General features: G+C 42.4%; 1 protein-coding gene across 1 annotated transcript in view; it reads right to left on the bottom strand.

Moving 5' to 3' along the window:
- vwa5b1 (von Willebrand factor A domain containing 5B1) overlaps positions 1 to 13,985 on the bottom strand; it is a 71,699-nt gene that overhangs the window by 49,225 nt on the left and 8,489 nt on the right. The window contains exons 4-7 of the mRNA XM_061735204.1: positions 9,832 to 10,051; positions 8,558 to 8,706; positions 7,173 to 7,304; positions 4,509 to 4,633 (exon numbers count right to left, since the gene is read on the bottom strand). Of these exons, the coding sequence (XP_061591188.1) occupies positions 4,509 to 4,633; positions 7,173 to 7,304; positions 8,558 to 8,706; positions 9,832 to 10,051 (626 nt within the window). The remainder of the gene's footprint in view (positions 1 to 4,508; positions 4,634 to 7,172; positions 7,305 to 8,557; positions 8,707 to 9,831; positions 10,052 to 13,985) is intronic.

Consider the following 13,985-nt stretch of genomic DNA (forward strand, 5'->3'; position numbering starts at 1 on the left):
CTCATTTTTAGGCAGAAAATGTCATTACACTTAAAATAAGAGTCATAACCAGAAAAATAACTTGTTATTTGACAATTTCCACCCGTTTCAAGTAAATTTTTGGGGCTGAATCAAACGATTTAAAATATTGCACAGTGTATGCTCAGCTTTAGTCAAACAAACGAACTTTAGAGGAAAGAAGCTCTAAGTCCACTCATGGATTCAATCCAAAGATGCCAATGGTCAGTGAAATGTTTTATTTGCTTTCATAGTTTGTGAAATGCTGCTTACGGTAATATGGTCAAGTTTATGTTTAACTTCTGTGTAGATTAATGGTTAATGAAAGCATTGCAGCATTGACTTCATTGGTTTTGTGTTGAATGAGTTTGCACTAAGATAATATTTCATTTTTCAGTAAGATAATATTTCATTTTGAGTTTGAAAAATTAAAAGTATAAAATACAGAAGGATAATACAAAGGTGAAAATGTTACAATTCTGTTTAATGTTAAAACTTTACTAAAAATGTGGAAAGTTCATGAAATAGGTTTTTCTTTATTCCATTTAAAAGGCTTAAAATGTGGGAAATTCATGAAATAAGATTTTCTTCCATTTAAAAGGCTTAAAAGATTGATTAATTTAAAAATGTTTAAAATGTTTAAGATGTTAACTTTTTGTTTCTGTCTTTAAAGGTTTACAACCTATTGTGATGAAGTGACCAACCAACCTAAAGAAAAATAAAAGTTTGAGTTGGAAATTGGAACTGAGTTGTCCTTGCGTCCTTTGGAGGGAAAAAGAGATGGACTTGACACAAACTGGTTGTACCAGAACCACTTATGAAGTGATGTGGCATATGTGCAATTCTGCCACAAGTTGTGATGCACATTTCACATCAACATATTCAAGCTACACAAACTATTTTTAAAAGAAAAACAAACATCAGGGTAAAGTCAGCGCTCCCACAACAGCAGGAGGCTTAACTTCTCAAATATTTGTCATCGAATGTTTTTAGTTTCTCCAGAAGGTTTAAAAATGAGAGGTTTTAGTTGACGGCCTTGGTTTGCCAGGAAACCCTCGACGTTTAGAAGGCATCTTTAGAAAGCAGCCCTGGGTGTGAATGGGTTCAGAGAGGCTTAATAACGCCCTCAAACCTCAATAAGCTGGGGCAGCAGTGTAAAGAAGAATGGAGCAACATTCCTCCAAGAGGATTTGTGAGACTGATAATGTCACACAGAAAATGAAGGCTTCAAGTTATTGCTGCTGGGGGCGATTCTACAAGCTATTCAATCACAATGTGTACTTTGCTTTTCACACACCGCTTCTGCATTTTCAGTTTTATGTCATAAGAATAATGACAGTGTAGTAAGTGTTGTTCATCTGCGATTGTATTTACCTAATTTTAAGAGCTGGGAAAAGCGACACGAGTGATCCATCGTGAAGAGTTTTGTGGAACCTGGATAAGGTCACTAGGCTCTACGTGGACTAGTTACTAGAGAGGGAATGTGCATGACGGGTTACGCTCACTGAATGTCAGAAAGACTGAGTGTCAGAAACTGAGTGGCAGCATAAACTTTCAGTTTGAGCAACTGGAAACAACTTCTTGGTAACTGTAGCAAATATTAATGTCCTTGGACCACTGGTTCTTGGTAACTGTACCAAATATTAATGTCCATGGACCACTGGTTCTTGGTAACTGTACCAAATATTAATGTCCATGGACCACTGGTTCTTGGTAACTGTACCAAATATTAATGTCCATGGACCACTGGTTCTTGGTAACTGTACCAAATATTAATGTCCATGGACCACTGGTTCTTGGTAACTGTACCAAATATTAATGTCCATGGACCATTGGTTCTTGGGGTAACTGTACGGGTCACTGTCAAGTCCAACTGACTTTAATTTAAGCTGATAATCATCTGTTATCACGTCTTCTCCACTAGTTGCAGCCGTTTTTGCCACTCAGTGAGAGTAAGGGGGCTGGTCCAGTGGGGAAATGACATTAATGCATTCCCTCTATAATCTTCTTTTGACCGTGTTTGTGGCGTTGTGGTCCAGCTCTGCTGCAGGAGAGGTGAGTCAGTGTCTCTGGAAGCACCAGTGAGGGACAGAGACACACCCGGGCCGCATCAACCATCACTCTCTCCCTGTGTATGTGGTGACAGCACAGGAGCAGCAGCCTGTGTGTGAGGGAGACTGTTCTGCACTGAAAAGTGCCAAACTAATAAAAGTATTGGGATTCAGCGGCTGCCTACCGGTGATCATTTCTGCACGGTACCCGTTTCCATCACAGTCCTCGTTCAAAATGTTATTTTTTTCATCTTTGTCAGAATATTTATTTTACCTTCACTGGAGGCAGCACATGATCTACCTGCTCACTAGTATCTATGATTATTTATAATTTAAAAAATGTGAGCATAATCATGATTTAGGCATTTTTAGACACAAAAAAACTAAAGTATTGGCATTTGTGTTGCCATTTCTTTGAATGTGTGCGTGTGATATCTAGTGACACTTCGACCGCATAACTGCGGACGCTGCACCGATCCGTCTGTCAATCTCCCGCTCCATCGTTCCCTCACTCGTGAACAAGACCCCGAGATACTTGAACTCCTCCACTTGAGGCAGGACTTCTCCACCCACCCGGAGAAGGCATGCCACCCTTTCCCGGTGGAGAACCATGGCCTCGGTTTTGGAGGTGCTGATTCTCATCCCTGCCGCGTCGCACTCGGCATCAAACCGCTCCATCCCCCTGTGCTTTGTGGATCTGGAGAAGGCATTTGACCGTGTCCCTCGTGCCATTCTGTGGGGGGTCAGTGAGTATGGAGTCCGGGGCCCTCTATTAAGGGCTGTCCGGTCTCTGTATGATCGGAGCAGGAGTCTGGTTCGCATTGCCGGCAGTAAGTTAGGGTGCTTTCACACCTGTCCCGTTTGGAACAGTTGTTCCGAAACAGGTAGCGTTTCCCCCTAAAGATTGGTTGGTTTGGTACATGTGAACACAGCAATCGCGCTCAGATGCGGGACAAAACAAGCGAGCCGAGATCGCCTAGGAGAGGTTAGGGTTCGGTTCTCGGCTCGCTTCCATTCCAGACCTGGAGCGGTGCGTTTGCAGTGAGAACATAATCCACACAGCAACCGACACAACTCACTCATAACTGTGGTTCAACCTTTGTTTTTCCCGGGGTACGGAAGAGGAAACTCCTTCCGCGTCATTTCTGACCAAAGAGAGAACAGTTGGTTCACACATGGCATTAGTTAAAGGAGCTTGAGGCCGGATTGTGGCAGGATTTATGAAAAAAATCCGTATATGTTTTAAGTTTTCTAGTAATAATGTCAGATGAAGCGTTCCAAACCAAAAAGAATGAGCCCTCTAGTGTATCTCTCCTTTGCCTTGAACAGGCTGTGTGCTGCAAAATGTGCTGCAATTCGGTCCAGAATTTCCCGCGCTGTCCTGCGGATGTGACGTCACATGACGCTGCATGCACGTTCTCCCCGTTCTCCCGTGCCGGCTTCACTGTTGGCTGCAGTACCCCCAACGGCCGTCGTGGTGAAGGGTGGTGCTAGAGAGTCTCATTTCTTCAAAAGGAGCCTCAAGCTCCTTTAACAGCTTTGAACCACTACAGACGGTACAAACGCCACAAACGAAACAACTGTATCCAAAACAAACGGGCCACAGGTCTGAAAGCACCTTAGACTTGTTCCCGGTGCATGTTGGACTCCGGCAGGGCTGCCCTTTGTCACCGGTTCTGTTCATCATTTTTATGGACAGGATTTCTAGGCGCAGCCAGGGGCCGGAGGGGATCCGGTTTTGGAACCTCAGGATTTCATGTGATAACATGTTGCTGTTATTTTTAATTCAATTCAATTCAATTCAATTTTATTTGTATAGTGTCTAATACAACAAAAGTTGTCTCTAGACGCTTTCCAGAGACCCAGAACATAAACCCCCGAACAATTATTACATAAACAATGGCAGGTAAAAACTCCCCTAGTGGGAGAAAAGCCTTAAGCCAAACAGTGGCAAGGAAAACTCCCCTTTAGGAGGGAAGAAACCTGGACCAGGACCAGGATCATAAGGGGGGACCCTCCTGCCGAAGGCCAGACTGGGAGGGTCGGGGACGTCAGTAGCACACAGCAGACATCCACGCAGGCAGGTGGAAGCAGCAGCGGGATGACCAGAGGGGACCGCAGGCAGGTGGAAGCACGAGCCGCTTTACAAACGCATCCCATAACTAAAATGTCTTTTCCTACTTGTCTTTTTTTATGAAATCTCATTTTTTTGTCTCAAATGTTAATCTGTTTCATGAACGTAGCCGACCAAAATCATACAAAATGTTGTTTTTGTCTTAAAGGCCTTATAGGTAATACTAATATGTAACATTGAATGGCATTTGAACATAATGTTATAATAAAACAACATCAAATAAGCTTTTAAAAAATATTTTAGCTGCAGTACTGGACTTTGGTCGTGTGAAAATAAGTGAGCATATTCTTAATTTGGTAATTAGGTACACGGAGCTACACACTCACTTTCTTCTCATTGCTTGAGTCCTTCTTGGTGGCTTTGATGAAATCGCTCCGGCTGTGAAGGTACTCGTCGTACTCCTCCTGCGTCATGTCTCCGTTCTCAATCAGCACATGTGGCAGATGAGGCTCTGAGGTGGCACAGTAATTCAGAACAAGCACATGAATACCGTCAGTGTCTGAAGGTCACAGCATCATGGAGTGTAGTAAACTGGAACCACAGAATGATCCTTTACTGTTGGGAGATTTACAAGCTGATTGTGTCCAGAGATACTACAGCACAACAGGCCTTCAAACAAAAGAGTCAATACATACAGACTTCAGTGAATTTCAATTAATTCATTCAAGTTTTAACAAAAGTTACGTAAAAAAAGGTATGGACTCTTTCATTTCAAAGGTTTTTACATATCAGAACATAATAGATCAATTATGTCACCTTTTCCAGGTCCTAAAATTAGGTTAATGCATCTCAAGTGAACTACAACACGCAACATCCCGCACTGTCATTATTTAATTTACTGTACAAATGCAGAAGTGGTGTGTGCAAAACTGAGTAGACCTGCCATAGGTTAATGGACTGTAGAACAACTTTAGCAGCAATAACTCGAGGTAATTGTTTTCCGTGTGACATTATCACCCTCTCACATAATTGTGGAGAAATTTGGCTACTTGCTTTTATGGAGTTGCTTCAGTTCTTTGGGGTTTGTGACCATTCATTCATGCGCAGTCCTCTGTCCTGCCTCGGCTTCTAAATCAGGTTAAGGTCTGGACCGACTGGGCCATCGCAGCACCTCCATACTTTGTTACATTCACTTTGAAGAAGACCCACAACTGTCTAGTGAATATTCTTACTCATGGTAGAATGGTGGTTTCTAAATGGATATCACCTCATAATCCTTCCATTGTATGTTAATGTACACCTAAATTAATCAGATTAGCAAATGGCAAATTTAAATAAATACTGTTTTTAGATTCATTCTTGCACTTGCAAATCATCCATTTATAGAAAATATTTGGTTACCAGTACCTCACTGGTTCCTGGCTTCCTAGTTCCCATGGAGACACTGAGAGTGTACCTGTTCACTCTTTTCCTCTGCATTTTGGGTTTTTTCTTCTTCTTTTTTTAATTTCCTGACATGTAAAACCTTAGAATTGTTTGTTATTATTAGAATTTTAATCACAGTGTAGAGTACAGTTCAGTTCTGGCAAATACTTTTCTATTCTCGTCCATTTTCTGAGGCTTCATTGATCGGGGATATTTTAAAATTCATAATTTTTCTCTTATTTTTCCGACTTTGCCCACTTTACTCTTAACATTTCATATAGTTATAAAAAAAATGTGTTTAAAAGTTGTGCACTTAAAGGGGACCTATTATGGCATCTAATCTCTATTTTAAACAGGCCTTGAATGTCTTAAAAACAAGCTTTTGATTGTTTTTGCTAAATAAATTAGAAATTCAGCCTCTAAACCATGTCTTTATCATCTCATTATCTAACCTCATTATCTATGCGGGATTCTGAGTGGGCGGGGCTATGCTAATGAGGCTCTGTGCTAATTGGCTGCCTGAATGACGCGATACACCGCTACGGAAAAATGGAGGAAGCTCCGGCTGGCGGAGTTATTAACACCGTGTCATAACTGCATGCGATGCGAGTGACCGTCAGCGACAAAATCAATTCCATTGCTTTATTTTCTATTGGACTGTCCTAACTGGACGCAGCGCAGCGTTTTGAGTTGAACATTTGTCGGACGTCCTGCTTCTATTTTCTTCCTGTCACTCACGTTGAAAGCCGGTTGAAAGCGCTGTAGGAAACAGTCATGATGAGGAACGGCTGATCCAGTTAGTTGAAATGAGAAGTTATCTCTATGATTCCTCCTCATTTCACTACAAAAACCTCAATAAAGTGTCAGCTGCTGGAGGGAGATGGACAGAGAGACGATGTCACGCAGTGCTACGATAGTCGGACGCTCATGCAGTTACACAGTTTTATAGTTGTGGGTGTGGTTTGCAATTTGGTTACGTAACGAAAATGCGCAGAATCTTATTGGCTCGTAGATCCACATCACACTGGACGGCTCATCCGGGCGGCTGTACAGACACTGCAGAATTTGGTTCTTTCCTCCTTCTCTGAGTTGGCAGGTTGAGGGGAGACCACTTTATAGATGTTAAAGCAAGAGAAAACCTGTTTTTCATAATAGGTCCCCTTTAATTAGGTGACCAGAAACCCTACAGTTAGCAAAAGCTTGCAATATCTTTGCTAATGGTCACGCAATACTTTTTTCCCTGATTTCCTGCAGCGCAGCTCAGCCTCCTGCCCCTCTCTGCTCAAGCTGAGGATCTATGATGCTGTGGATACATTTACAGTCCCATTTTCCGTTAAATTAAATGAGTTTTGTGAGACAACCAGCCCACACATTCTGTAGGTCAAGACAGCAGTAAGGGACAGAAAAGAAGAAAAAAAAAAGTCTTGGTAATCTCCACACACAATGGCTCCTGACTCTGCTGGCTTGTCATGTATTGTTAACAGAGAACCAAAGTGAGGCCATGAGTCACCGTCCACTGATCTGATTACAAGCCAGATGCTGTTTAATATAAAAGAGCAAAGAAACAATTTGAGAATATCTCAATAACTCCTGAGATGAACTGCTGGGCCTGGTTAAAGACCTACCGCTGGGGTAGATGATGATCTGCACGGGGAAGTCGTACGTGTACTTGTCGGCCAGAGTGACGACGATGCTGGTGGCAGAGCGGGCGTGAGGGTCCGCGTCAGCTCGGATGGCATGAGACGGGCTCTCCACTCCTACACAGAGAAACATCCAATAACATGTGGCTCAACCTCCCGTCATCATTCCAATATGTGTGTCAGTCACTTTTATGAGCAGATATATCCAGTTATATCCAGTACTCGAGTTGTAAAAAAACAAGAATCAGGGGGGATGGTGGATTTTATCATATGGGGACAGATAATTTGTGCTGATTACAAATAATATAATATATTACAAATAATAGCAGTGACCAAAACACCTGCAGAAATACTGCAGGAATGACATAGCAGCAGTTAAATGCAGCCTTCTGTAAGCTTTAAATATCCACTGGGCTTACATCAAATACATCAAAACACAACAATAAAAAACACTTTTCTGAACTTATCAATATGACTCTGTCCTTCACAGGATAAGTTAAATGGATCACTGCAAAAACTCAAAATATTAACAAGAATATCCGTCTTATTTCTAGTTAAAATGTTTAATTTTAGTAAAAAAATCTCATTACACTTAAAACAAGACTCATCACCGGAAAAAACAACAATTTTCAACTGTTTCAAGTAGATTTTCACTTGAAATAAGTAGAAAAATCTGCCAGTGGAACAAGATTTTTTTGCTTGTAAATAAATCTTAAATCATAAGTTATTTTTCTGGTGTTATTTTTCTGGTGATGACTCTAAATGTTGAAATAGCAGTAAAACCACATTCATTGATGAAATGACATAAGGGATGGAAAGGGGGGATGGCAGTTTTACAGGGGGGATGATTTGGACCGTTTTTATTTAAGGGAGGATGCCATCCCCCTTCATCCCCCCTCAACTCAAGTACTGGTTATATCTGATTTTATAAGGCATACAACGTATAGTTGACTGATGCCTACTATATTAAAAGTGAATGCACTTTTGGGCAGAATATTGCCTTTTCACTTATGGTGAGCTGAAATAATAGGAAGCTGCTTCTAATTTAAGAGAAGAGCTAATAATCATGTTATCCAATTTAACCTAAAGAGGAGAAAATTAGTATACTTTCCAAATATCAATATATCAAGTGTTACCATTTTGCACTAATGCTTGAAAAACCCAAATGTATGACAGTCTTTAAAACTCTCAAATTTAATTTCATCAAGTTATAGACAAGGATAAAGCGCACCCGTATGTATAACTTCAAACACATGTGTTTTGAAATCTCTGCAGGAGTTTAATTTCACCATTGTAGCTTTGAATTACAGAGTGAAAACCTTCAAGAAGTACTTCTGGATTTACCAAGGGATTGAATCAAAGTGCCTGACCTGCAAGGAGGTAGGGAGCCCTGATCTCCAGCTGGAAGTTAAACTCGTAGTCCATGGAGTTGATGGTCTCTTCCTCCAACAGTGTGGCCAACCACAACTGAGGAGGAGCGTTGGGATTCTGATCGTGAAGACCTGAAGCATAAGTGCGCCTAAAAATGGCAATAATATAATTATATTCAAACAGAGTCACTCTGAAATTTCCATCCAAATAGATGCAGGGGACCTGAACATCATTTGTTTTAGATCGAATTCAAAAAATATTTCAAATTTAAAGGGGACCTATTATGGCATTTAATCCCTATTTTAGGGATTTATTTATTATTTATTTATTTCAGCCTCTAAACCATGTCTTTATCATCTCATTCTCTAACCTCATTATCTATGCAGGATTCTGAGTGGGCGGGGCTATGATAATGAGGCTCTGTGCTGATTGGCTGCCTGAATGATGCACCGCTACGAAAAAATGGTGGAAGCTCCGGCCGGCGGAGTTAAGGCTGATTTATGGTTCCGCGTTACACCAACGCAGAGCTTTTGGTGTAGGGTACGCGGCGACGCGCACCGTAGCCTACGCCGTACCCTACGGTGTAGGCTCTGTGCCGATTTAACGCGGAACCATAATTCAGGCTTTATGCGATGCGAGCGAGCGTCAGCGACAAAATCAATTCCATTGCTTTATTTTCTATTGGACTGTCCTAACTGGACACAGCGACGCAGCGGCGTTTTGAGCTGAACATTTGTCGGACGCCCTGCTTCTATTTTCTTCCTGTCACTCGCGTTGAAAGCCGATTGAAAGCGCTGTAGGAAACAGTTATGATGAGGAACGGCTGATCCAGTTAGTTGAAATGAGAAGTTATCTCTATGATTCCTCCTCATTTCACTACAAAAACCTCAATAAAGTGGCAGCTGCTGGAGGGAGATGGACAGAGAGACGATGTCACGCAGTGCTACGATAGTCGGACGCTCATGCAGTTACACGGTTTTATAGTTGTGGGCGTGGTTTGCATTTTGGTTAAGTAACGACGGGAGCAGAATCTTATTGTCTCGTAGATCCACATCACACTGGACGGATCATCCGGGCGGCTGTACAGACACTGCAGAATTTGGTTGCTTTCCTCCTTCTCTGAGTTGTCAGGCTGAGGGGAGACCACTTTATATATGTTAAAGCAGGAAAAAACCTATTTTCATAATAGGTCCCCTTTAAATCAAACTGAGGTTAAAGGTAAAAAGAGAGAATTCCTTTTTTTACTGTTTTCTGACTTGGTATTGTGTCTTACGTTCTGGAGAAGTTCGGGGACAGGCCCTGCTCCTCGTTGACGGTCCTCTGCACCCGAGGTGTGCACACTCTTGGGGTGAGGACTCGGATCCCCCCGCTGGGCTGGGTGGACAGCTCCGAGGACGTACTGACCAGGATGTGCACCGTCTCCATGGACGGGATACTGCCGAGGTTGACCACTAACACGGTCCTCTCATAATCCTCATCCATCACAATGAGTCCTGGAACACCACATTTGACAACAAATGTCAAAAAAATAAATGATCACAATGCATATCAACATCAAAACTGTATACAGGGCTCAACTTTACTACCTTCTCAGTTCATTTTAAAATATGTTATACCCCATAAGTTCACTTTTACTAACTGACGCAATATATAAATAATCTTCCATGCTTCTTGTAAATCTGATATCAACTTAACACATCGTTAAATGAAGGTCTTAAGGGCATTCTTAATGCTAAATGTAAGATAATAGTTGGCCGCATCATTAAGTCCACAGGGCTGCATTACCAGTAATGCTTTTCATGGTTATGCATTCTCTCCCATTTAATTCTACAGATCCTATTTATTTAAATAAAGAACCACACCATAATGTTGTCAGACAGTTTTTTTTGTTTGCTTTTTGTATGTGCAAAATACGAAAGCTAAGCTCATATTTTAGTTTACAAATGGTGATAGTTGAATCCAGATATGTGCTGAATTGCATGACAACAGTGGGAGCAGTGTGCTACTAGAACATTTTAAAGCTTGTTCAGTTGAAAGAAACACATTAAAAGTAGAATGAGCACTTTTAAAGCAAGGACTCGGTTGTGTTATTTGTCTTAATATAAATGTATATATAAGACAAGGCGTGTAGCTGGTCTCAACATAACGTTTATTCCCAGACCGATATAAAAACCGACTGCCGCTGTCATGGCAACAACAAACACTCACTTCCAGCTGGCGCTCTGCTGACGCTACTGCGCATGTGCTAAGAACCTAGGGCATGCTGGTAATGGAGATCCTGCATAGAAATCCATACAACACATCTTTCCCCCTAAATAAGAAATGTCATTTAAAGAAAAACCACACTATACTAAAGTGCATTTCAAGAACTTTTCTCAGTAAGAATTCTAACTGATTAATACTCTCTCCAAGGAAAATAATAAATTAAATTAAATAAATTAATTAATAAATTAATACATTAAATTACATGCAAACAGCGTAAACAGAATCATGTATCATCAACATTGTCTTTGCACCTTTTCTTTTTTTTTTTTTTTTTTTAAACTCACAAACTTAAACTGTTGACTCAAATAATTGATAGGTAAGATAAACAGAATAAACAGTAAAATCCACGACACATTCTCAGCAGGTCGTAAGAGAAAAACAGTCCGTTTGCAAAAATCCATTCATATTTAGCAACTCTCAATCAGTCTCTTAGGTGGCTGAATAAGTCTCTTAGGTCTCAACTGTCTTGCAACAGCTGGCGTTGCGGGCATTGCTTTTGGACCACCGGCAGCATGGTCAGGACCACTGTTAGCTGGCTCTGCGGAGTCAGTTGTGTCCTGTTGAACAGTCTCTTGAACCGTTTCGTTGTCAGTCAGCTGAGGCTGTAGTTGAAGATCCGTGCGGTTTCTCCTCAGAGACAGTCCACTCTCCGTCTGGACCCTGTAGGAGCGTGGAGCAACTTCCTCCTCCACCTGTCCTTGTTGTCTCCAAGTGCCCGTAGAGATGTCCCTGAGACGCACCATGTCCCCTGGCTTCAGCATAGGCAGATGTTTTGCTGTCCGGTCGTGCAACCGTTTTTGTTTCACTTTTTGTTCCTCCTTGTCTTTCCTGACCTTGTGTGCACCTCTGGGCGTCAGCAAGTCCTCATTCACCGGCAGGTTGGAGCGTATGCGCCTACCCATCAGCATTTGTGCTGGTGAAAGCCCGTTCTGCAGAGGTGTACTCCGGTAGATCAGTAAGCTCTTTTGAAAGTCACTTCTGTCCTCTGATTTCTTCATTAAGTTTTTGACTATTTTCACAGAGCTTTCTGCCAGGCCATTAGACCTTGGATAGGTTGGACTGGAGGTAGAGTGTCTGAACCCCCATTCTTTGGCAAAGGTGGCGAACTCACAGCTAGAAAACTGAACACCATTATCCGAAAACAGTTCACATGGGACCCCGTGCCTGGCGAAGACCGTCTTGAGGTAGTTGATGACTGCTTTAGATGTGGTCGACTGTAGTGCTCCAACTTCAGGATAGTTTGAGAAGTAGTCAGTGACCACTATGTAACTCTTTCCGTCACAGTCAAATAAGTCAGCTCCTACTTTATAGTATGGTCTGTGGGGCACCGGGTGAGGCATTAGCGGCTCAGCTTGTTGTTTCGGCCTGTAGGTGCGGCAAAGTTCACATGACGCTGTTATCTGGCTGATGTCGAGATTGATTCTTGGCCAGTACATGACTTCCCTTGCTCTGCGTTTACACTTGACTTCTCCGAGGTGACCTTCATGTATCTTTTGGAGCATTTGTTTGCGTAGTGAGGATGGAATGACATATTTGCTCCCCTTTAATACAATGTCGTCCACCACAGTGAGCTCTGCCCTGTGATTCCAGTAGTCTTGTACTTTCAATGGGCAGTCTCTTTTGTTTTCAGGCCATCCTTTTTGTATTGTCACCTTGAGTTGCTTCATTGTTTCATCTGCAGTGGTCTCTCTCCGTATTTGTTCTGTTTTGTCCGGAGACACCGGTAGAGATGTGATGATCATGTCCACATACGCTTGGATTTCAGTGGTTTTCTCACTGTCTGCACTTTCGCCCTTATCCACTGCTCTAGACAAGGTGTCAGCGGTGTACATGTATTTTCCTTGCGTGTATGTCATGTGCACGTCATATTTCTGCAGCCTGATCAACATGCGCTGTATCCTAACAGGACAGTCATTCAGCGGTTTGGCCATTATGGACACGAGAGGCTTGTGGTCAGTTTCCACTTCAAAAGCTTGACCATAGACGTATTGGTGGAAACGCTCACATGCATAGAGGCTCGCTAAAAGTTCCTTTTCTATTTGAGCGTACCTGGTCTCAGCACTCGTCAAGGCCCTGGACGCATAGGCGACTGGCAGCCACTGCTTGTCATGCTGCTGCAGCAGCACTGCTCCCAGGCCGTACTGTGATGCATCCGCCGAGATCCTAGAAGTCTTCTCTGGATCGTAGAACTTTAGCACTGGCTCACTTATCAGAATCTCTTTCAGTTTCAGGAAGCATTGCTCCTGTTCATGGGACCAGATCCACTCGTTCTTTTCTACGAGAAGGCTTCTGAGTGGTGCTGACTGTGTCGACAGCTGTGGTACAAATTTGGCGAGATAGGTGACCATTCCCATGAATCGTCTGACTTCCTCCTTGTTCTTGGGTCTTTCCATGTTGTTGATTGCTGAAGTTTTTCTCGGGTCAGGCTTGACCCCCTCTTCGCTGACAACATCTCCCACGAAGGTAAGTGATTTCACTCCGAACTCGCATTTGTCTTTATTGAGTCTTAGATTCACTTCTCTAGTCTTGTCTAGCACTTGTCTCAGTCTTTCGTCGTGCTCTTGTCTTGTAGATCCCCATACGATGATGTCATCCATCATAGTGTCTACTCCAGGTATGTGTTCAAATATCATGTGTATGGTCTTGTGGTAGACTTCAGGCGCTGACAAGATGCCATACGGCAGACGAAGAAATCTGTACCTGCCCTCAGGTGTGTTGAATGTGCACAGTCTCGAACTCTGCTCATCTAGTCTCATTTGCCAGAAACCTGACGAAGCATCGAGTTTGCTAAACCATTTAGCTCCAGCAAACTGTGCCATGATTTCCTCTCTGGTTGGTAGCTTGAAATGTTCTCTTTTTATTGCCTTATTAAGGTTCCTTGGGTCCAGGCAAACTCTCAGGGCGCCTGTTTTCTTTTGGACTATCACCAGCGAACTGACCCAGTCAGAGGGCTCATCAATTTTCCTGATGACCTCTAGTTTCTCCATGCGCGCCAGTTCATCTTTTAGTTTCTCCCGTAGTGCAAATGGAACTTTCCTGCAGGGATGCACAACAGGAGGGACACTTTCATCCACATGTAATTTGTGTTTTCCAGGTAAACATCCCAGTCCTTCAAAACAGTCTTTATACTCTTCCATGAGTGAATGTTGATCCTTTGCAGTC

This window comes from Cololabis saira, chromosome 12 (genome assembly GCF_033807715.1).
Source record: "Cololabis saira isolate AMF1-May2022 chromosome 12, fColSai1.1, whole genome shotgun sequence".
Classification (NCBI taxonomy): Eukaryota; Metazoa; Chordata; class Actinopteri; order Beloniformes; family Belonidae; genus Cololabis; species Cololabis saira.